This window comes from Protopterus annectens, chromosome 7.part1, assembly GCF_019279795.1.
Source record: "Protopterus annectens isolate FY-2018-M chromosome 7.part1, PAN1.0, whole genome shotgun sequence".
Lineage (NCBI taxonomy): Eukaryota > Metazoa > Chordata > Ceratodontiformes > Protopteridae > Protopterus > Protopterus annectens.
In genome coordinates this window covers 386,573,548-386,598,531 of record NC_056740.1, presented here as the reverse complement: position 1 = coordinate 386,598,531, position 24,984 = coordinate 386,573,548, and the positions used below count along the sequence as shown (strand labels likewise).

Below are 24,984 nucleotides of genomic sequence, written 5' to 3'. Positions count from 1 at the left end.
AGCTGTACAGAATGCCCTGACAGCCTTCAAGGATCTACTACATCCAGGACAACTATTACTAAAGACGGACAATACCACAGTTATGTGGTACATAAACAAACAAGGGGGCACACATTTCTACCCCCTCTGCATGCAAGCCATGACTTTGTGGAACACAGCACTGACCTATCAAGTACAACTGGAGGCACAATTCCTGCCAGGAACAAAAAATACACTGGCAGACGAACTAAGCAGAAATCTCATGGACCCTCATGAATGGAAACTAAATCCACAGGTCTTCAGCATGATAACAAGGAAATGGGGATGCCCAGACATAGATCTTTTTGCCTCCCCTTACAACTACCAACTACAGAAATTCTGCACAAGAACTTATCACTCACAAGCATGGAAAGTGGATGCTCCATCATTCAGTGAAAAACCCTGGCAGTTTATGCCTTTCCTCCACTGCCTCTTCTTCCAAGGGTGCTCCTAAAAGTCAGACAAGAGAAGCCAAAAATGATCCTGATTGCCCGAGACTGGCCACGCCAGCACTGGTACCCAATCCTAAAGAGCTTGTCTCAAAGCCCAGCCTGGCCTTTATCTCAAATTCCTCATCTTCTGACTCAACAAAACAATCAGATTCTGCACAGTCAATTCAGAACCTTAAGTCTGGCTGCATGGCAGATAATATAGCCACTCAGACCACACCTCTCTCTAAAGCTGTTATGGATGTCATTTTAGAAGCCAGGAGGCCCAACACTAGGAAATCTTATGCAGAAAAATGGAAAAGATTCTGTGCTTGGAACCAGGCACAAGGACTCGAGCCATTTGTTCCAAATATACCTCAGATTTTACAATACCTAACTGAGATGCTGGACTAAGGCCTATCTTTCTCATCAATTAAGATCCATGCCTCTGCCATTTCAGCTCATTACAATACCCTATTTTCTCACATCCACTACTGAAACAGTACCTCAGAGGGGCAAAAAACATAAGACCCCCAAGAAGAGCACCAATACCTACTTGGGACCTCAATTTTGTTTTAGAAAAACTCACACTGCCTCCTTTTGAGCCAGCCAATACAGCTGATATAAAATTCTTATCATGGAAAACTGCTCTGCTCCTGGCAATAACTTCAGCATGAAGAGTCTCAGAGTTACAGGCATTAATGGCAGTGGAACCTTTCATTATTTTTCATCAGGACAGGGTCTCTCTAAGGACAAACCCAACATTCATGCCAAAGGTAGTATCCACTATGGCTCTTAACCAAACCATTCATTTGCCAACATTCTATCTAAATCCCCAGAATAAAGGGGATAGACTTCTGCACGCGTTGGACATACACAGACAGCTACGCTTCTACTTGGACAAAACAAAAGCTTTCAGAAAAACTGAACAACTGTTTGTAGCTTATGCTGCAGGATCACAAGGAAAGCCTATCTCAAAGCAGACTTTTTCAAAATGGATAGGACACTGCATTCACTTTTGCTATTCACAACATGGCAAATCAGTGCCTAAGGGCATTAGGCCACATTCTACCAGAGCAGCAGCCACGTCAGCAGCCTTCCACAGAGGAGTACCAACCAAAGACATTTTAGAGGCTGCAACCTGGAGTTCAGTGCACACTTTCACCAAGCACTACCACTTACCACTCTACTCTAAATCCAGAGCAGGCTTTGCCACTGCAGTTCTGCAGGGCCTTGTAGCCTCACCTAGTCCTATTTAGGCCCAGCCACCCAACCTCAGCTTTGGGATTCAACCCAATTGTAATGACTGCAACAGTGAAACACGAACATAGTACAGTTGTCTACCTACCATAAATGTAGATGTTCGAGTGTATTCACTGTTGCAGTCCAAGTTACCCACCCATCATCCCCCTTTTTCTTTGCTGGGACTTTTCAGTACTTCTCTATTCTATGCAACCTATGTGGTGTATTTGCTTGTAGAGGAAGGAAATGTTTATTTTAGTACACGCATGCTTTTTGGCAAAATTTATTTCAGCCTACCTATTTGGGGGCACCTGACATCTGGGACAAGAATAACTGAAGAAAATGGCATCAGCTGCATCTTTTATACCCCTGGCGCACTGACGTCAGGGAAGAAGCAACAGCAACCAACGCCGGACCTAGACTTTGGAATTCTGACCGACTGCGGGTAGCCTGCCAGCAGGATAACCCAAGTGTAATGACTGCAACAGTGAATACACTCGAACATCTACATTTATGGTAGGTACACAACTGTACTTTTAGCTTCTTGGAAGATGGTCATTGCAACACCTTCCTGATTCCAAAACAATGTGGCCATGACCTTTCCTGCTGACTTTTGGATCTTGAACTTCTTTGGCCGTGATGAAACCTGAGTGCCGCCATTGCATGGACTGCTATTTTGTCTCAGGATCATAGCGGTGTAACCATGTTTGATCAACAGTAACTAGTTCCAAACAGTTGGCACCAGCTCAACGAAAATGTTACAAAATCAACTTGGAAATGTCTACTCTGTCTTTTCTCATCTGCATTCAAACATTTGGGTCACCCACTTGGCTGACAGCTTTTGTATGCCCAGATGCTCATGGATTATAAACCAAACATGTTCCCTGGATATCTGTAGTGTTACAATTGTTTTAGCCAATATTTGCCAGTATGCCAAACTCTGGTCCTGGACATGGTTACCAGTTTTGGGAGTTGATACGTTTGAGACCTCCCAGACCTTGCTGCATCTTCGGTCTAGAAATCTCCACTTTGAAAGTTTGCACACTGCTTCTTCACAGCTAAGTAAGAAGGACACTTTTCACTCAGTGTTTGCATCTTACATTCATGAATTTCCTTTGGAATTTTATTTTACAGTAATAGGAACTTCAAGATGTCTTGGAGTTCCACACTTGAAAATTCCACACTTTTCGTTGACAAGGTTCAATCAGTGATCTTAAACAATGTCAAAACATAGGGTTGTGATTCTTCAGATTGGCACTTTACAAGATGAAATGATCCTCTCTTCAGCTACAGAGGCAAAATAATGCTCAGAATTTATAAAGTTGGTCGGGCTTAGAACTTTTCGGCTCCCCGTATATTTTCATGGGAAATTACAGGAAGAATTTGGTAAGCGAAACTGTAGTGACTAAAGCAGTCAAAGCTCGTCATTCTAGCTGGCTTTGTGGTGTAAAGGTTGTGGCCCTGACTGTGTCCCATGTGACCTGGATTAGATTAGTGGTCCAGGTGCTGGAAGTAACTGAACAAGAAAGGATGGGAGTGAGCAGCTAGTGACGACTTTGGCAGTAGGGGGTTAGTAGTGTCTCACTCCAAGATCTCCACATAGAATAGTCCAGGATTGCTGCATCTGCAACGATTAAGGTGTCCAGCAGAGGGATTCCATCATGTAGTTTGTATGTACTCTGCCTGGAATTTCAGTTTTGTGGAAACAAACAGTAATTTTGGATCCTGCATATCTTGATGTTAAGTTGTCAATCTCGCCTTCATTCTTGCTGGATGGGTTCGGAGCCGATCCTCGGCTCCGACTCGGCACTTGCTAAGCTCGAGAGCTAATTTTACCAGCTCGTGGCAACCCTATATCCCATGATGCAAGGCGGAGATTACCCAGATCTCGTTTGCCGCTTCGCTAACGAGGTGCCTTCTTTTACCAGCTCTAGGTAAGTGAACTTTTCAGAGACTTTTTGTCTACCCCCTTTAACTTTATACATATAAATATTATTTTTTGTTAATTACCGAGTCACTTTAACCCTATTCCTGTCAGTGTTCCCTTCTTTTTGAGTAAATATTCCCTTACCCCTAGTTAGACCTTAGGCCTTCCCCTCCCTAAATTTTTCCTGTCAGGGATTTTTTTGTGTGCAACTGTCTGTTACCCCTGTTTAATTTAATTTAATTTAATTTGTTGGACTGAGTGTTTTTTGTGTGTGAGTGTGTTACTGGTGTTTCATCGACACAGTTATGTCGAAGGACACTAAGGTCTCATGCTTCAAAAAGTGTGACTCGTGCTGTCAGAAGATGTCTCTGACAGACAGTCACACTTTTTGTGTTTATTGCCTGGGACCTTCGCACCTGCAGGACTCTTGTGCTATCTGTCATGCTTTCAGCCCAAGAGTCCTGCAGGAACGAAAAAATAAGCTCATATTAAGGGGCTTATTAAAGCCCGAGAGCTCCCCAACTAAGTCGGTGCCGGGGAAGCCCTCGAAACCTGTTAAGCCTTCGGCTCAGGCTTCCAAGCCGTCGGCTTCAGGTTCTTCCTCACCAGGCTCGAGATCGATCTTTCCATACCAGTCTCAGTATCGGCTCCATCCGGCGCCGATACTGTCAAGTCTAGACACTCAGTGTCGGCTCCGTCTGGAGCCGACGTATCTTCGGCTCCGATGGCTCCATTGATCTCAAAAAAGAGATCTCGATCCCCTTCTGTGGAATCTATTCATTCGGCTCAGAGATCACCCTTGCTCTCGGAGCGGAGCCATCGGAGCCGATCTTCTCGGTCATCCAGGCTATCTGATCACGACCTTGAGAAGAGTGGTGAGTAGACTATTAAAGTCTCAGGCATTGGCCCAAATACTCCATAGCCCATCTCAACAGACGGTAGCTATATCACATCCACCGAACATTCCTCCTTCGACTCTCTTACAGAGCTCGGAGCCGGAGCTCCTCAGAACCGGTACCGTTGTGACTTCGGAGCCGATACCATCCCTTTCGGCTCCGTCATCCTCGGCTCCGATTTCCTCCTTGAGACCTTCATTGGAGGGATCCGGGCGTCTGGTCTCTCTCATCGGCTCCGAGGGGGCGAGTGGCATCGGACCCTTGTCCGACCCCGTTCTCCCTCTCGGAGCTTCGGCGTTGGTGAGCTCGGCCCCAACATCTGCCTCGGAGCCTTCCCTCTCGGTGAGGCCTGGGGTTCCTATCTCTTCGGAGCGGGAGCTTTCTGATCTCTCTGACGGGGGAGCCTTCGAGGTGATGAGGAGTGTACTAGCCCCTGGGCTTAGTCAACGGACAGTTCCATCAGCTCCTCCCACTACAGTGCCTGCTGACGTCTCTTCCCACTCTCTTGCTCCCGGACCCAGAGATCCAACGCCTCAGGTTTCCCCATTGGGAATATCTTCCTCTTCCGAGGCTTCTCCTGATCCGTCAGGAGAACCCCCCCCCCCCGTAAGAGGACATGTAAGAGGAAACATTTAGACTCCCCTGAGTCTACTACATCAGATACTGACTTGGATGAGTCGGAGGGATCCCCAAGGTCCTCCTCTGAGGATGTCTCATTTTCAGACATCCTTGAAATCCTTAAACAGAGGGGGAACTGGCCCTCCCTTAATCCCTCCGAGGGCGAGTCAGTATACCTGGAGGCGTTCGGATCTCGACCCTCCACCTCCTGGGTGTCTCCGCCTTTCGACCCTCTCATGGAGGTAGTGGCTCGGAAGGCGTGGATGGCTCCAGATTCGGTGGGACCTATCCCCAGGAGACCTTCAAAATTTATTACAGCCCCACAAGATAGACAATACTTAACAAAAGGTGTCCCAGTTGATGCCATGGTGGTGGCTGCTGCCACCAAGAAGGAATTAGCTGATCCTTCAGTACCTGTCCATCCTCCTAATAAGGATTCTAGGACTATGGACAGGTATGGTAAGCGGATTTTTTCTTCAGCGACTTTTGCCATGAGATCGCTGAACTACTTATGCCACTTCACCCACCTTCAAAGAGATGTTCTTAAAGAGTTGGGAGAAGTTTTACAGGATCCATCAGCTGCTGGGTCTCCGGATAAGATTAGCTCACAGCTAGGAATCCTTAACTCCATTGCTAACTCCTCCATGCGGCTCATTTCTTATGCAGCCGATGGAGCGAGTAGGGCCGCAGGCACAGGAGTGGCTTTAAGGCGTCAGTCCTGGATGCGGCTTTGTAATTTTGCAGACCCCTTCAAGGCGTTTTTCACAAACTCCCCTTTTGATGGCTCGACCTTGTTCGGTCCTCAAGGGAAAGACACTTTGACTAGATGCGAACAAGATGGCAAGACTCTTTCTGCCGTAGGAGTCCATTTCTCCACCCCTTCTAGACCTTACCCCAAAGGACAGAAGGGAGGGAAAATGTGGTTCCGCAAATCTCAAGGAGTCACGTCTGACGCATGAAGTCAGTTTACCCCCAGAGGCAGAGGGGGTAACAATAATAGACGCCGCCCTAGGGGCAGAGGGGGTCCGCAGAATCAGAGTAGCAGAGAGCCTCTTTCTGACAAACCCTTCCAGCATCCCTGAGATGTTGCCCGATTGTCCGCCTTCGGAGGCAGTCGGGGGAAAATTATCCCTGTACCCAATAGCCTGGCTTTCCCTTTCTCAAGACAAATGGGTACAGTCAGTTATATCCGAGGGTTACAAAATTCCCTTTATTCAAACCCCAATTCAACAAAAGGGAACCCTTCCAGACGTTCCACCCGGTCTAAGGGAACTAGCAGTACTAGAGATATCAAAACTGCTAGTAAAAAAAGCCATCCAGCCAGTCCCAGCGGACCAAATAGGGTCCGGAATCTACTCAAGGTTCTTTTTAGTTACAAAAAAGACAGGGGACTGGAGACCAATATTAGATCTGAGCAAACTCAACAAGTTTGTAAAGAAATCAAGATTCCGCATGGTCACGCTTCAGTCCATTCTGCCCTTTCTGGGCAAGGACAATTGGATGTGCTCGATAGATCTTCAGGATGCGTACTATCACAAAAAAATTTACAGATGCTCCAGAAGATTTCTCTGCTTTCGGCTGGGGACCAGTCACTTCCATTTCAGAGCCCTGCCCTTTGGACTCACTACAGCCCCCGGAGTGTTCACCAAATGCATGGCAGTGGTTACGGCTCACCTGAGACGTCAAGGATTCCAGGTGTTTCCATATCTAGACGACTGGCTCCTCACTGCCACCACCAGGCATCAGCTTCTCCAAGCCAGAAATTACACCATTCACACTTGCAGAGGGCTAGGAACTTCTATAAATTTCGAAAAATCTGCCTTGTCGCCTTGTCAATATATTACTTTTATAGGCGCAAAATTGGACACCGTACAACTTTCTGCAAGGTTGACAGACCAAAGGATCTTGGACATTCAAAGACACGTCCAAGTGATTCTATTCAGCAACAAAATTCAGGCCAGATTTGCTCTGAAAGTACTGGGTCTTATGTCGGCCGCCATAACACTTCTTCCCCTCACCCGCTTTTACATGCGGCTTCTTCAATGGATGCTATTCACCCAATGGTCCTTTCAACAACTTCCCATGCATCATGAGATCATAGTAACTCCAACTTGCAAAAGACATCTGACTTGGTGGATATCATCCCCTCAAATCCATCAAGGCAGACCATTTGTTCCTCTTGCCCTGGTTGCCACGGTTACATCGGACGCCTCCCTGATCGGGTGGGGGGGCATTTTCAGGGCAGAATGGTCCATGGCACTTGGCAACCTTTCAAGTACCATCTGCACATAAATGTTCTGGAGATGAGAGCAGTGCTTTTAACGTTGCAAGCCCTCAACGACTCTCTTCCCCTGGGAACTATTGCAGTCCAAACGGACAAATATGTCTGTAGTGTGGTACATAAACAAACAGGGCGGAACCAAGTCCTATCCACTGTGTCGAGAGGCTCTCAGACTTTGGCAATGGGCAATCTCCTCTCACCGGTTTCTGATAGCAACGCACATCCCCGGGAAATCCAACATCATAGCGGACAGATTGAGCAGAGCTATTCTCATGCCTCACGAGTGGTCTCTCAAACAGTCAGTGACTGAAGAGATTTTTCAGAAGTGGGGCCTTCCTTGCTGCGACCTTTTCACTACACCTCAAAACAGCAAATGCCCAGACTTCTTCTCCCTCTTCCCCCTTCCAGGCCATCCCCCCAGAGACGCTCTAACCCAAGATTGGCCCCGTGGACTTCTTTATGCTTTTCCTCCGATACCTCAGCTAATTCAGAAAGCAACCGCCTTGAGAGCCAAGTTGATTCTCATTGCCCTTTATTGGCCTCGACAGATATGGTTTCCGTTCTTACATCATTACCTCTTGGTACAGCCATGGCATCTGGACCCGGTTCCAGATCTTCTGACCCACCAGTCGGGTCAACTGCATCAATCCATACCTTCTCTCAACCTCACTGCTTGGTTGCTCCACTTCCATCCTTAGCCAGGCTTCCTATGATTTCTAATCCTGTACGGGATATCATAGTAGCTTCCCTAAAATCTTCTACCAGAAAGATCTACACTAGTAAATGGCGACGTTTCTCTTTCTGGGCAAAAGCTAGGAACATAGACCCCTATACTGCTCCAATTCATTCGGTGTTGGACTTTCTAGCTGACATTTTTAATTCAGGATCCTCTTCTTCCACAGTGAAAGTTCAACTGGCAGCCATTTCAAATTTTCATATAGGCTTTTTGGACCACAACATTATGTCACATAAACTTTGCAAGGCATTCCTTCGAGGTATCTTTTTATTGAAACCTCCTATTAGAGACACCCCCCACCACAGTGGGATCTAAATTTAATTTTAACATCCTTGATTCTTCCCCCGTTCGAACCTGCAGCTGCCTGATCTTTGAAATTGCTTTCTTGGAAGACACTTTTTCTAGTTGCCATTACATCTGCCAGGAGAGTATCTGAGCTTCATGCTCTCTGTGTTCGCCCTCCCTATCTAATATTCCACAAAGATAGGGTATCCCTAAGAACTAATCCATCTTTCTTACCAAAGGTGGCATCTCAGACTAACCTAAATCAGTCCATTGATCTTACAGTATTTTTCCCGAATTATTCTGATAGAGCTGAACAAAAGTTACATTATCTCGATGTTCACCGTCAGCTGAGATATTATCTGGATAAGACAAAAATTTTTAGGAAATCTGATCAACTTTTTCTATCCTATGCAGAGAACAGGAAAGGCCTTCCAGTTTCTAAGGTAACTTTATCTAGGTGGCTGTCTTCCGTGATCACTTACATTTATCAGCTCATAGGCAAAGAGTTGGTTTCTAACCCAAAAGCCCATTCTACCAGAGCTCTAGCTACATCTACAGCTTTTCAAGCTAGACTTCCAATAGACACTATTTGTGCAGCAGCCACATGGGCCTCTCCTCATACATTTGTTTCACATTACAAATTAGATTTGGTCTCCAGAGACAGAGCAAATTTTGGTTCCACCGTTCTCAAGAGTCTGTTCCATTGAGCCACCCAGGATAGAGGTGCTAGGGACGCGGTCCCATCCAGCAAGAATGAAGGCGAGATTCACAACTTAACATTTAGAAGTTATGTACCTACCATAACGTTCCATGTTAGTTGTCTTCTCTCGCCTTCTTTCTTGCGTCCCGCTCTCCTTCCCCCTAGCCTGGTCAGACCGAGAAGATCATACATCTTCTATTAAGAGATTATTACCTTTTTCTAGCTGTTCAACTCCTAGTGTCACTAGATTATGTGGATCCTTTCTAGAGGGTTATGATGTTATTTAGTATTTCTTATTTTCTTCCTCCTAAGTTGGAAGAAAATACTGCTATTTCTTTAGCTACCAAACGAGATCTGAGTAATCTCCGCCTTGCATCATGGGATATAGGGTTGCCTCGAGCTGGTAAAATTAGCTCTCGAGCTTAGCTAGTGCCGAGTCAGAGCCGAGGATCGGCTCCGAACCCATCCAGCAAGAAAGAAGGCAAGAGAAGACGACTAACATGGAACGTTATGGTAGGTACATAACTTCTAATTTTACACTGTGCATTCTACCCATGAAGGGAAGGCTTTAGCAACATGCAAAATATCTCTTGTCCTCACTAGACAATAGCCATGATTCCTTCTCTTTTCGTCTCCCTCTCCACATGTTCTAGGACAATGGAAAGATCAAAATAGGATATTTGATGATAGGATGGGGCTAAGAAAAAAATGTCACGCCTACACACTTCTATATTGTATACATTTCAGCTGCATTAAAAGTGAATGTGGCACATGTTCTGTGGAATTTGTGAAAGCAGTTTCTTCTGTAATGCCTTTAAGTGGAGAAGCTTTCTACATAATACACACTTGATAGATGACAAGGTTTAAAGTAACTTAAGTATCCACGAGACAATGTACTAGAAGTCGTACTTGACTTGTTCCGCAAGAGATGAGTCATTGATTAAAATAACTTTTTTACTATCCAAAGCTATTTACTCCCTGGATAGATTGAATAGATGGATGTAGAATGTAGCCCTTCCTTATAATCACACAGGGCACAAGGAAGACGCAATGTTTATTATTTTTGATTATTTGATTGCATGAAGAACAGATTGTACTGATAGAGATGATAGCCATGAATAGTTAACTGCATAGTGTTTGGCAGTTGCTGAATTCAGTAAGGATTTCCCATATTATATATGTAGACTTGTATTGATACTGATGCTTATGTTCCTGCATTGAATTGCAGGCTTGGACAATCAGAGTCCATCTTGGTGCTTAGGTTATGTGTTTCCTGGAAAATAAGTATTCATATCTTACATGGTAGTTTGGTTACCTTTATAAGTGATCAGGCATGTATTGTTAATGAAATGCTTGACAGTGCTTACATTTTACCTGTTCTGAAGGCAATAGTGCAGTAATCAAACCATTTTCTTTCTGTTGACATTGTGGACTTGATGACAGTCTTGTTTTCTATGCATTGTACTCACTGTTGTTGCTTTCATGCTGCAGTCATACAAGTACAGTAACTTAGCCTCTTAACACAATTTGTTTCAGGATTTGGACTATCAGCTGGATCCCAAAACCAAGCAACTGCCCCATCTGCGAAATCCTGATATACTTGTTGGTGAAAATGACCTCACTGCCCTCAGCTACCTCCATGAACCTGCAGTCCTTCATAACCTAAAAGTTCGCTTCATAGATTCAAAGCTTATCTACACTTACTGTGGTATGTAAAAAAATGCCTTTCTTTGTGCTGAGATATACTTATTTGAGCTTTGTTTCTCAGAGCAAGGTGATTGTAAGTTAAGAACAAAAAAGTATCAGTATATTTTTATAAAAGCATTTTTTGTAAAAGCAACTAAAAAGTTAACGATCATGTATAAAACCGTGAAACAAAATGTTCTTTTCACACAAAAAATTGTTCACACACCTTTAGCATGCGAACACTTTTCTGTGTAAATAGAAAAGTTCATTTTGCAGCCTTTAGAAAATTGCAACGTTTTAAGGACATCTTCCAAATGCAGAAGATTAAACATATGGAGCCCTGTTTATGGCGTTCCAGCTCTAATTATGCTGGATTAGCACTGGTAAGTAATTTTGCATTAGTTAAATTGCCAAACTGTTAAGTTTAATACAATTTAAATATTGCTTTTATAAGCCTAGAGAGCTGCTAGAATAACAGGATTTGTGTTTAATGTGCATTTCCTGAAACTGAAATTTATGTAATTATTTAATGACTTTAGCCATCAGTGATTTTCCAGAAAATTTGGACAATTGAGAGTTATGTGGATGGCTGTCAATAAACCTAATGCATCCTCGTTTGGCATACTAATGTGTAACATTTTGAGGAACTATTCGGTCTGTTGAACATGTTTTTCCCTGAAGGGGGGCAGTACCAAAAGCAAATTTGTAGGACTTGATTCATTTCTGAGAATGAGATCATTGGAGCTGTTAAAACAGTTGGGCTTGTGGCTAGGCTTTGGAAATAGATGAGATTAGACTGGAAATGTTAAAAGCAGTTTATGTGTTATCCTGATTGAAAACTCCTTTTCAGAGTTGTGTGAAAGACAGAAGAAACTCTTTCATGTGTCATTCAAAAGCAACGATGTTGAACAGCTTTGACTCCTGCAGTAGTATTTGCCCTTGTCAGTACTTTAGTTTTTTGTGTTTATCTGTTTTATTATTGTTAGTGTTTATTACATGTTTTATTGTGGCTGAGCAGTATTATGGATTTGAATTTAAATTTGATTGTACTTCTGAGATGGTTGATGGGGGTAATGGTCTGTGTTTTCCAAAAAGGGGGTAGGGGGCAGGATGGAGTGCTTCCTTTATAGAAGGATCATATTCCTTAACCTCTCTAGGAAGGCTTATACAGACTTTGTTCACTAGTCAAGCCTCCATTTTAGGGAAAGCAGCCTGAATGTGCAGATTCTCTTATGGCCAGGCTTGCTAGTTTTTGCTGAAGCACCTACCAAGGGGAGAAAATGCTGAGAGAAGAAAAGGAGCCACTTTTGTGATTTTAAGTATTTTCTTCTGATTTTTTGTTAAGTTTTACTGCTTTGCCGCCTATTTTTTGGCATTTTCTGGTTTGCTAAAGTTTATATCTGTAACAGTAACAGTACTTGGAACACATCTAGAGCCTGTTTTCTGCATTTCCTGTGTTGCACTTAATTTAAAATAGTTTTTTTCTCTAAAAACTGCATTTTACCTGAGTGTGACCTAGCACTCAAGTGTGGGGTTATTTATTGCACTGTTGTGATTATTTTGCTGCTTGTGTATCTCTGCTACCTTTAAACTACAAAAAGAAAAAAAAACAAAAAAATCTTGCTTTTTTCCCACTTTCTGAAATTTAAGAAAGTTCAGTTACAGATTTGCTGTTCTGAACTGTTTGGAAGTTTCTAGAAGGCCAGTGCTTGCTTGGGCTAAAGGGAAGTCTCTGTGTTCACCAGTGGGAGTGGTTAACACTGAACAGCCTGCCTGTCCCTGGAGGAGTGGTTACTACCTAGAAGCTGTAGTTTTATTGGCCATTTTGGGTCAATTCTAAGCACCTTGATCTCTCTCTCTCTCTTAAAACCCGGCTGCCTCGTTGTTTTGGCGTCTTTTCAGGCTTGCTAGTTGTTGCTGAAGCACCTACCAAGGGGAGAAAACGCTGAGAGAAGAAAAGGAGCCACTTTTGTGATTTTAAGTATTTTTTTCTGATTTTTTGTTAAGTTTTACTGCTTTGCCGCCTATTTTTTGGCATTTTCTGGCTTGCTAAAGTTTATATCTGTAACAGTAACAGTACTTGGAACACATCTAGAGCCTGTTTACTGCATTTCCTATGTTGCACTTAATTTAAAATAGTTTTTTTTCTCTAAAAACTGCATTTTACCTGATTTTGACCTAGCACTCAAGTGTGGGGTCATTTATTGCGCTGTTGTGATTATTTTGCTGCTTGTGTATCTCTGCTACCTTTAAACTACAACAAAAAGAAAAAAAAACAAGAAAATCTTGCTTTTTTCCCACTTTCTGAAAGTTAAGAAAGTTCATAGGTTTATAGATTAGTACTAGGCTAACTGCCCTTGCGAGCCATTTTAAGCCTAGCCAGTTATCCCCTGTGAGATTCAAACCCTGTACCTTGTGTTTGCAAGACAAACACCTTAACCATTACGCCATCCTCCCAACCCCAGGCCATTGCAGATTTGCTGTTCTGAACTGTTTGGAAGTTTCTAGAAGGCCAGTGCTTGCTTGGGCTAAAGGGAAGTCTCTGTGTTTACCAGTGGGAGTGGTTAACACTGAACAATATGCCTGTCCCTGGAGGAGTGGTTACTACCTAGAAGCTGTACTTTTATTGGCCATTTTGGGTCAATTCTAAACTCCTTGAGCTCTCTCTCTTAAAACCCTACAACTCTCTTTTTGCGTGGCTTTGCGCACTGAGCAGCATCGGGCAGCGCCACCTAAACAGGTTTAAACTATTCCAGGCTCCACAAACTCTGCTCTTCACTTTTTCCCTTAGAACTGTTCAAACTCTCAAAGTAATCACTCTATCCTCTTTCTAAAGCCCTGCACTTGCTCAGCTCTTGTAAGGAAACACTAACTAACTAAAGCACTACACCCTCCTTGACTTCTCATAAGTATTAGGCTCCCGATTGGTCCTTCCTGATCAAGTGAAAAATCAGTTCCCTTCCCTAATCTGATCAATAAAAAAACAGTACCCTGTACTAATCTGGTATGTCCAAGGGTCAGTTTCAAGGTTACTCTCCAGTCCAGCTGGTGAATCTGGGAATTTTGAGGCAATGTTACAATTGCCTTATGTACACAGACAACCCTCTCCTCCTTCCAACAAACTCGAATACATGTGAGAGATGTAGTTACACAGCCAAACTGGAGGCAGAGCTCTCTCAACCAAAGACTGGCACAGTCAGTCAGGAGGAAAAGGTAACCACCCACACCACAAATCCAGTCTCACACAGACCTATTGCATCTGCATACCCAACACATAAACACACAAAAACATACTCGGAGGCTCTAAATAAAAATCTCCCTAAACAGCAAAGACCTCCTAAGCAGATATCCAAGCAACAGCCACCCCTCAATAATACCCACGAATCACATATCTCACAAAATCAGTGTGCCTCACAGTCACAGCCCTTAAGGCCAAACAACACACCAAATACACTTGTTATAGGGGACTGTATTGTCCGGCACACTGACGTCCCGCTCACCAGACTGAACAAGGAGAAGATCACTGTAAGCTGCCTGTCGGGTGCCAGGATCCGCCACATAATGCAAGCACTCAGGTCCCTCAAAGCAAGTACAAGTATGACTCCGTCATTGTCCATGCAGGTGTGAATGACCTGAGACGTACCTCCCTGGACTACATGAAAAGAGACATAGAGGAGCTCTCTGACCATGTAGCCCAGGCTGGTATGACCCTGACCTTGAGTAGCATCTTGCCCTCACCAAGAATGATGCCACAGTATAAAGACAAAATGATCAGTTTCAACAATTGGCTAAAGTATTGGTGTCATTCAAAGGGGATCCAGTGTCTGTCTGCCTGGGATGACATGCTCGACAAGCCACATTGCTTCGCTAGGGACGGCTTGCACCTGTCACCCTTAGGCTTTCGTATACTGGCCAAGGCTCTTGCCACCCCTATAGTGCCTTTTTTAGGCAAGGCTCAAAGGACAAACCCACCTCCATAGACAACCCAAGGATAAAAAAACTAAAGGTAATGCTACTCAATGCCAGAAGTCTAAACCTCAAGATGCACGCACTCGAGGCTCTCTTCAGTATGGAGAAAATCGATGTCTGTGCAGTAACAGAAACCTGGTTCAAGGCTCCTGAGAACACCCCAGCACTACCAGGTTATAACTCATACCATGCGTTTCAGCCCCAAAACTTGGACCGAAGCACAAAAGGAGGAGGAGTATCTATATTCATCAAAGATACCTACACCTCCAGGTTAGTGGCACTGCACGAAGCATCGGAAACCATCCATGTGCAACTAACAGCGGGCAAAACTACCTTTCAGTTTGTAGCCTGCTACAGAACACCCTCCCTATTACAGGAACCCCACTTGGCATTCCTGAGAACACTGGAGAATATGAAGGTCTCTCCAAACACTATGTTATTGGGTGACTTCAACTACCCAAGCATTGACTGGGAAAACTACTCAAGCCCAAACACCCTCACCCAATGGTTCCTTGAATTTATAAACTCTAACGCAATGGAACAACTGGTCACCACTCCCACAAGAGGGAACAACATATTGGACCTGGTCATCACCAACATGGGGACTCTATGTTCCACACCAGATGTAAACCCCTCATTGGTAAGATCAGACCGTAAACAAATTTCCCTGGACATCCGTATCCCATCCCCACCCCCAGCCAAGGAAATCACTGTAAAGAATTTCTCAAAAGCCAACCTTGCACTTCTCAAGACTCAGGTGGAATCCTTCAAAACCCCTGGGCCAGAGGATAATACAGCCCAATCCGCAGAATCCTTTACAAATGCATTCTATGAGCACCTGCAGGAATGCATGGATTGTGCTATCCCAAATAAAACTAAGACTCACTCCTCCAAAAACAGGAGACCGGTCTGGTGGACCCCGGCCATAAATAAGCTATACAACAGAAGGAGGAAGCTACTACGTGACAGATCAAAACCCCAAAAAGGGAAGGCATCTCTGATCGGTATTAGCAAGAAACTTCGATCCCTCATAAAATCATCAAAGGCCAGCTTCAAAAGAAAAATTGCCCTAGACACTAAAGATAATCACAAGACCTTCTTTAGTTATGTCAGGAACATGGGTGGAAACTCCCAGATATGCTCTGAATTGTTGCATAACGGTACAAAATATACCGAACCTACAGACATAGCCAACATCCTGGCAGACAGATTCAGTGCAAACTTCTCCTCCCCTTCCCCCCCAAAGGAGTAAATGCCTATCCCAACTGAATGTAACCTCCCTGACATCACAGATGCACAGGTGAAAGCTGCCCTCTCCAAAGCAAAAAAAACAGCATCTATGGGACTGGACGGTGTCCCAGGCTGTGTCCTATGCAAGCTCCAAGAAGAACTGAACCCTCACATTAAGTCACTGTTCAAACTTAGCTTTATTACAGGATATGTACCCAAAGAATGGCGTACAGCTACAGTGGTCCCACTCCACAAAGGTGGTGCCACAACGGACCCTGGAAACTATCACCCCATAAGCCTGACTAGTCTGGTCTGTAAAGCTATGGAGCGTATTATCATGGAACTCATAAACAAAGACATTGGGAGCCTCCAGACACTGGACCCTACCCAATTCGGCTTTGTTAAGGGCAGATCTTGCCTCTTAAACCTAGTTGATTTCTTTGAAACAGTTACCAAAGCCATAGATGAGGGTAAGGTAGTCCACACAGCCTACCTGGACCTCGCAAAAGCCTCCGACACAATACCCCACTTGGGCATCATAAATAAGCTTACCAGCTTAAATATCAACCCCTATATCACAAGATGGGTTGCAAACTGGCTCAGAGATAGAACCCACATGGTCAGAATCGCAGGTGCCATGTCCGAATCCAAACCAGTTATAAGTGGCATCCCACAGGGCTCAGTCCTGGGACCTCTCTTGTTCGATATATACTTCTCTGAGGTTCAGGCTAACACGGGGGGGTTATGGCTGACAAAGTTCGCAGATGACTGCAAAGTGGGGGCCATAATCGAATCTCCAGCTGACACAAGCATCCTCCAAAAGGGTCTCACAGAGATGGATGCTTGGTGCCAGAGCCACGACCTCAAACTAAATGCTAAAAAGTGCATAGTCATCCCCTTTGGGAAAAACAAGGTGCCCACAAATTACCACATAGGTGGTAATCCATTAAGTACGGAAGAAGTAATTAGAGATTTGGGGACCAACGTAGATAGTACTCTCTCCTTTGATAATCACGTTGCCAAAGTGGTTAGAAAGACCTTCTATATAGCCCACCTTATCACGAAAGGGTTCGCATCTAGATCAAGAAAGGTCATTGTGCCCCTCTACTCGTCACTCATCAGGCCCATAATTGAATACAGTGCCCCTTTTGGGGGATGTACCTTACCCGACACCTGCAGCAACTGGAGAGACCCCAAAAGTACCTCACCAAGAGGATCATGGGATACAAACAGATGTCCTATGCAGCTCGACTAAAGAAACTCCAGCTCTACTCAGTTGCTTACCGCCTACTCAGAGGCGATCTATGCCTGACGTACAAAGCCATGTCAAACCCAGAATTAATGGGCATGCTCCACCTCAAAAAATCCAAGTCCCTTAGAGCTACACGCTCCAGGGACCTAAACTTCAGCACAAAAATAAATAGGACATGCTGGAGGGACAGATTCATTTCCCAGAGGCTCCCCTCACACTGGAATAGAATCCCAATTCATGTTAGACATAGCCCCTCGCTGACCCTCTTCAAGCGAAATCTGGACGCGTGGATGGAAAATCGCAAATTCACCCCTGGGATCTCTTCTGTGTCCCTGCTAGACAGAGGCACAGTAAACTAATCTTAAAAGGGTACCTTCTGTGACCTACTTTACAGAGGCACAGTAGGCTAATCTAATAGGGAGGCGGAAGCCAGTACACTCTGGCTAGGCTTATAAATGCCCTAGGGCAGATAGCCTAGTATCTACCTATGAACCTATGAACACTGGGTCAGTTTATCATTGCACAAGTACTGGTAGTGTTCATGAATTTATACAGTATTAACTGCATGATGTTAAGTTATCAATCTCGCCTTCATTCTTGCTGGATGGGTTCGGAGCTGATCCTCGGCTCCGACTCGGCCAATACTAAAGCTCGAGAGCTAATTCCACCGGCTCGAGGCTCCCCTATATCCCACAATGCTAGGTGGTAACTACTCAGATCTCGTTTGCTGCTTAGCTGACGAGGTGCTTCTTCTACCGGCTCTGGCAGGTTAGTAAGTTTTCTTGTTCATAAACTTCATTTTCAACCCCTATTTTTTCCATTTAGTATAGTTTTTATTTAAAGTTTTCCATTAGTTTAAATCGGGTCCCCTCTTGTGTTAGAATTCCCTTCTTAACTTTTAGGCCTTTGGCCCTCTCCCTCTCCTTCTCCTAGTCCTTCAGTGTGACTGGATTTTTATTTTGGTTAAGGGTGTGTCTGTGTGTTGTGCTTGTGTTTTTCTTCACTCAGCCTTTAGGATGTCTAAAGACTCCAAGGTCTCAGGCTTCAAGAAGTGTGATTCGTGCTGTCAGAAAATGTCTCTGACAGATGGTCACACTTCTTGTGTATATTGCCTGGGACCTTTGCACCTGCAGGACTTATGTGCTGTGTGCCATGCATTCAGCCCTAGAGTCCTGCAGGAGCGCAAAAATAAGTTGATTCTACGTGGCTTGTTAAAGCCTGAAGGCCCCCCCTACCCAGTCTGTGTCGGGGAAGCCTTCTAAGACTTCCAGACCGTCGGCTCCATTTTCTGAGCCGTCCCCTGGAAGCATTAAAATGGCTTCGACATCGGCTCCGGCTGGAGCCGATGTTTCCAAATCTCATACCATCACCTCGGCTCCGGCTGGAGCTGAGGTTGACAAGACTCAGTTGGCTCTGATAGGCTTATCGGAGCCACCTTCAAAGAAGAGGTCTAGGTCCCCTTCCATCGGCTCCATCCATTCAGCTCCGGGATCTCCTCTTCTATCGGAATGGAGCCATAGGTCTCATTCCTCTCTGTCCTCCAGGCTGTCCGACCATGATTTACAAAGGGTGGTGAGTAGACTTCTCAAGTCTGAGGCACTGGCCCAAATGCTGCATAGCCCTACTCAACAGTCAGTGGCTATTTCCATCCCTGATTTTATTCCTCCTCCGACTCCTTTGAGTTCGGAGCCGGGGCTCATCGGAGCCGTGGCTGTCGGTGCTTTGGAGCCGATACCTTCCCTTTTCGGCTCCGTCGTCTGCTCCTATTTCCTCATTGGAGGGATCTCGGCGCCGAGATTCCCTCGTCGGCTCCGAGGGGGCGAGTGGCATCGGACCCTTGTCCAACCCCGTTCTCCCTCTCGGAGCGTCGGCGCTGGTGAGTTCGGCTCCGACATCGGCCTCGGAGCCGTCCCTTTCGGTGCCGGGGGGGGTCCTAGTCTCCTCGGAGCGGGGACCTCCGGCCTTGCCTGATGGGGGCACCTTCGAGGTCATGCGGAGCATGCTAGACCCAGTGTCTACCCCACAGTCGGCTCCGTCAGCTCCTCCCTCTTCAGTGCCTGCGGTGATTTCTACCCATCCCCTTGTATCAGACCGCAGAGAGCCAGCTCCTCAGGTTTCCCCATTGGGAATTTCCTCCTCTTCCGAGGCCTCTCCTGATCCGGTAGGAGAACCCCCTCGAAAGAGACAGTGCAAGAGGAAGCACATTGACTCCCCTGAGTCTATCACCTCTGACACTGACTTGGAGGAATCTGAAGGTTCCCCTCGGTTCCTCTCTGAGGATGTCTCCTTTGCTGACATCCTTGAAATCCTGAAACAGAGAGGGAACTGGCCCGCCCTTAACCCTTCAGAGGACGAGTCAGTTTACCTTGAGGCGTTTCGCGCTCACCCTTCCATTTCCTGGGTGTCCCCTCCCTTTGACCCCCTTATGGAAGTGGTGGCAAGGAAGGCTTGGACGGCCCCTGAATCAGTGGAACCTACCCCAAGGAGGCCGTCAAAATTTATTACTGCCCCTAAGGAGAAAGAGTTTCTATCTAAAGGTGTCTCTGTTGATGCCATGGTGGTGGCCGCAGCCACTAAGAAGGAGTTAGCCGATCCTTCGGTACCTGTCCATCCTCCTAATAAGGAGTCTAGGACCATGGACAGGTACGGTAAGCGGATGTTTTCATCAGCGACCTTTTCAATGCGGTCGCTGAACTACTTGTGTCACTTCACCCATCTCCAGAGAGATTTGCTCAAAGATATGGGTGAGGCTATACAGGATCCAACAGCTGAGGGGTTCCAAGACAAAATGAACTCCCAGTTGGCAAACCTGAATTCGATTGTTAACTCCTCCATGCGGCTTATCTCATATGCTGCTGATGGGGCGAGTAGGGCCGCAGGCACAGGTGTAGCTTTATGACGTCACGCCTGGATGCGGCTTTGTAATTTTGCGGACCCTTTCAAGGCATCCTTCACCAATCCCCCCTTTGATGGCTCAACATTGTTTGGTCCTCAGGTGAAGGATACATTGACTAGGTGCGAGGTGGAAGGTAAGACTCTCTCTGCCGTGGGAGTCCGTCTTTCTACCCCTTCTAGACCTTATCCAAAAGGTCAGAGGGGAGGAAAAATGTGGTTCCGCAAACCTCAGGGAGTCTCATCTGACGCACAAGGTCGATTCCCCTCTAGAGGCAGAGGGGGGAATAACAATAGACACCGCCCTAGAGGCAGAGGAGGTCCGCAAAACCAGGGTAACAGAGAAACTTTCTCTGATAAACCCTTTCAGCATCCCTGAGGAGCTGCCCGACTGTCCACCTTCGGAGGCAGTCGGGGGAAGATTATCACTCTACCCAAAAGCCTGGCTTTCCGTCACCCAAGACAAATGGGTACAGTCAATCATATCCGAGGGTTACAAAATTCCCTTTATTCACATCCCATCCCAACTCAAAGGATCCCTTCCAGACGTTCCACCCAGTCTAAGGGAACAAGCAGCACTAGAAATATCAAAGCTGCTATCAAAAAGAGCTATCCAAAACAGTCCCAGCAGACCAGCAAGGATCCGGAATCTACTCCAAATTCTTTTTGGTACCAAAAAAAACAGGGGACTGGAGACCTATACTGGATCTCGGCAAATTAAACAAATATATCAAAAAAACAAAGTTCCGGATGGTCATGCTACAGTCCATTCTACCCTTCTTGGGTCAGGACAATTGGATGTGCTCGATAGACCTTCAAGATGCGTACTACCATATCAAAATGCACAGACGCTCCAGGAGGTTTCTCCGCTTCAGGCTGGGAGCCAGTCACTACCAGTTCAGAGCCCTGCCCTTTGGTCTCACTACCAAATGCATGGCAGTAGTCGCGGCTCACTTGAGACGTCAAGGATTCCAGGTGTTTCCATATTTAGACGACTGGCTCCTTACCGCCACCACCAGACATCAACTGCTTCTATCCAGAGACTTCACCATCCAAACTTGCCAAGCTCTAGGCATTTCAATAAATTTCGAAAAATCTGCCTTGTCGCCTTGTCAATCTATTACCTTTATAGGCGCCACCTTAGGCACACTCAATCTTTCCGCCAGACTTACACAGCAAAGAGTGTTAGATATCCGCAAACAAGTTTACCTTCTATTACAATGCAACAAGGTCAAAGCCAGGATAGTCTTGAAGGTATTAGGACTCATGGCAGCTACTATCACCCTTCTCCCCTTAGCTCATTTCCAAATGAGGATCCTCCAATGGATGCTGTTTACTCAATGGTCCTTCCAACAGCTCCCGATGTCTCACATCATATTAACTCAATCATGCAAGAATCACCTGTCTTGGTGGATCACATCACCTCAAGTTCACCAGGGCAGACCTTTCATCCCCCCCCCCCCCAGTCGCCACGGTGACAACGGACACCTCCCTGATCTGGTGGGGGGGCATTATCAGGGCAGGACAGTCCAGGGCACATGGCAACCTTTCGAGTGCCACTTGCACATAAATGTCTTAGAAATGAGAGCAGTGCTTTTAGTGTTGCAAACCCTTAAGGACTCTCTTCCCACAGGGACTATTGCAATTCAGACGGATAACATGTCCGTAGTGTGGTACATCAACAAACAGGGTGGGACCAGATCCTACCCCTTATGTTGAGAGGCACTCAGACTTTGGCAGTGGGCGATTTCTTCTCAGCTTTTTCTGATAGCAACGTTCATTCCCGGGAAGTCCAACGTGATTGCGGACAAGTTGAGCAGGGCCATTCTCATGCCCCATGAGTGGTCTCTAAAGAAATCAGCGCTAGAAGAAGTCTTCCAAAGATGGGGCCAGCCTTGCTGCGATCTTTTTGCTACTCCCCAAAACAGCAAGTGTCACGACTTCTTCACTCTCTTCCCATTACCAGGCCATCCCACCAGAGACGCTCTAGTCCACGATTGGCCCCGGGGACTTCTGTATGCTTTTCCCCCTTTTCCACTAATATCTCAATTAATTCAGAAAGCTATCGCCTTGAGAGTTACAATGATCCTCATTGCCCCTTACTGGCCTCGACAGATATGGTTTCCGTTCCTCCATCATTACCTGTTGGAGCAGCCTTGGCATCTGGACCCGGTGCCAGATCTGTTGACCCACCAGTCGGGCCAGCTGCACCACTCCCTTCATTCTCTCAACCTCACAGCGTGGTTTCTCCAATTCCTACCCTAGCCAGGCTTCCCTTAATCTTCTCATTCGGTCCGAAACATCCTGATAGCCTCTCACAAATCTTCTACCAAGAAGATTTAGAATAGTAAGTGGAAACGTTTTTCTTTCTGGGCAGCATCAAAAAATATAGACCCCTTCACTGCACCTATCCAGTCTATCCTACACTTTCTGGCAGAGCTCTTTCATTCAGGCTCTTCTTCATCTACCATTAGAGTACAACTAGCTGCTATATCTAATTTTCATGTAGGTGTCTCCGACTCCAGTATCATGTCCCATAAGCTATGCAAAGCCTTTTTAAGAGGTGTTTTTCTGCTCAAGCCCCCAATCAAAGATCCCCCACCTCAATGGGACTTGAATTTGGTTCTGGCTTCCTTGATTCTCCCCCCCTTCGAGCCAGCGGTTTCTTGCCCTCTTAAGTTGGTCTCATGGAAAACACTTTTTCTAGTAGCCATAACTTCAGCTAGAAGGGTATCTGAACTTCATGCTCTGTGCAGTCGTCCTTCTTACTTAGTTTTCCACAAAGATAGGGTGTCCCTCTGGACTAATCCATCCTTTTTACCTAAGGTTTCCATTGAGACAAACCTGAACCAAACGATTGATCTCCCCGTCTTCTTCCCTGACTATTCCAACAGGTCGGAACAAAAGTTGCGTTTTCTAGATGTTCACCGCCAACTTAGATATTATTTAGACAGGACTAAACAGTTCAGGAAATCTGATCAGCTTTTCCTGTCTTATGCGGAAGGGAAATTGGGCCTTCCAGTTACTAAAGTGTCCCTTTCAAGATGGCTTACCTCTATAATTACCTTCATCTCTGAAATCAGACATCAAAAACTGCCTTCAAGACCTAGAGCTCATTCAACTAGGGCATTAGCTACATCTGTAGCTTTTCAGGACAGGCTGCCAATAGATTCCATTTGTGCAGCAGCCACTTGGGCTTCTCCTTATACCTTCATTTTACATTACAAATGGGATATGGCCTCCAGAAACCGTGCCAACTTTGGTTCCACTGTTCTCAAGAGTCTGTTCCGATAGACCACCCAGAATAAGGTGCTAGGGACGCGGTCCCATCCAGCAAGAATGAAGGCGAGATTGACAACTTAACATTAAGAAGTTATGTACCTACCATAACGATCCATGTTAGTTGTCTTCTTCTCGTCTTCTTTCTTGCATCCTGCCCTCCTTCCCCCTAGCCTGGACAGACTGATAGCAAATTTTGGGATCTTTCTTTGGAGTTTTCCTTCCCACATGTTCTAACACCTCTATTCCCCCTTTTATGTTTGTGGTAGCTTACATTCAGGTTTATATAGAGGTGGGTTCTTTTTTCTCCATACTGTGGAGACCAGAACTGCTTGGTTTAGCTATCAAATGAGATCTGAGTAGTTACCGCCTAGCATTGTGGGATATAGGGGAGCCTCGAGCCGGTGGAATTAGCTCTCGAGCTTTAGTATTGGCCGAGTCGGAGCCGAGGATCAGCTCTGAACCCATCCAGCAAGAAAGAAGGTGAGAAGAAGACAACTAATATGGAACGTTATGGTAGGTACATAACTTCTTATTTTTTTTTAAACCTGGAGACTGTAAGCTGTTGTATATCTTAGAAGTCTTGTGGAAGGTGCTGCAGCACTATGGGGTCCTAGGGCCACTGCTGCATTCCATTCAATTCCTGCATTGGAGAAGGAGGTGTTTATGAATTCTTGGCATTTAAGTCTTCTGAAGATGAGTTTCATCTACCCTCATGTTTGTGATTTTCATAAACAGTATTCCCACTCCAAAAGAGTTCCTCCTGTATACATGTGGAGGATGAGAGATTGAAGTTTGAATAGACCCTGTTCAATATCTAGGCAGTAGAGGCAGTAGCAAGGAGCTGTGACCCAAGAAGTGGACACTTGTTATAGTAGTAATTCCAGGACCTGCTCATTATGTGCTTGTGGTGAGGGAAGCTCCCCCGGCTACAGTAAGAGAACTCTTATGTAGTACTAGAAGGGGTTACTGGATTTGACTGATGAGTACTGCTGAGCCAGGAAAGCAGCCCAGCTGTGGTGGTAGTTGAAGCAAATGCCCAGGTGTGGCAGGAATTTGCAATTCCATGCAGAATGACATTTGGACAGTCTTATAAAGGTTTTGGTAAACCAGTAAACCATCGACAACCTCTGGAGAGGGATGCAAGATATTGCTGAGGCTGCTCTTGGCAGTGTTGAAGTGTGCTTTGTGGAATGTTTGCTTTGGTTAAATAAATATCCTTTACTGTTATTTGGCTGGTGTTTTTCATGTCCCTTGGCACTTTTTGCAGTTTTTCAGTGTTTTTGTGCCTTGGTGGAACTTTTTTTTTTGGATTTAGTGTTGGTGAAGTGCTAAACTTAACCAAGGAAATTGCTGGGAGGTGAAAAGAACACTTTAAGGAACTCCTAAACTACTGCATGTGCTGTTCTCTGATGAGGTGGTGCTAGAAGCAGATTCTGGAACTGGATCTATTTTAGCAGATGAGGTCACTATAGCGGTTAAGTTGTACTGTAGCAATATTCTGTGAGTCAATAAGGTCTATCCCAGAATGCTGACAGTACTGGA

At 45.4% G+C, this 24,984-nt stretch overlaps 1 protein-coding gene across 14 annotated transcripts in view; it reads left to right on the top strand.

Annotated features, from left to right (window-relative positions):
* Positions 1-24,984, top strand: part of MYO5A (myosin VA) — a 4,204,798-nt gene that overhangs the window by 1,296,381 nt on the left and 2,883,433 nt on the right. For all 14 annotated transcript variants that reach the window (XM_044078829.1, XM_044078834.1, XM_044078828.1 and 11 more), the window contains exon 3: positions 10,668-10,839. In XM_044078829.1, the coding sequence (XP_043934764.1) occupies positions 10,668-10,839 (172 nt within the window). The remainder of the gene's footprint in view (positions 1-10,667; positions 10,840-24,984) is intronic.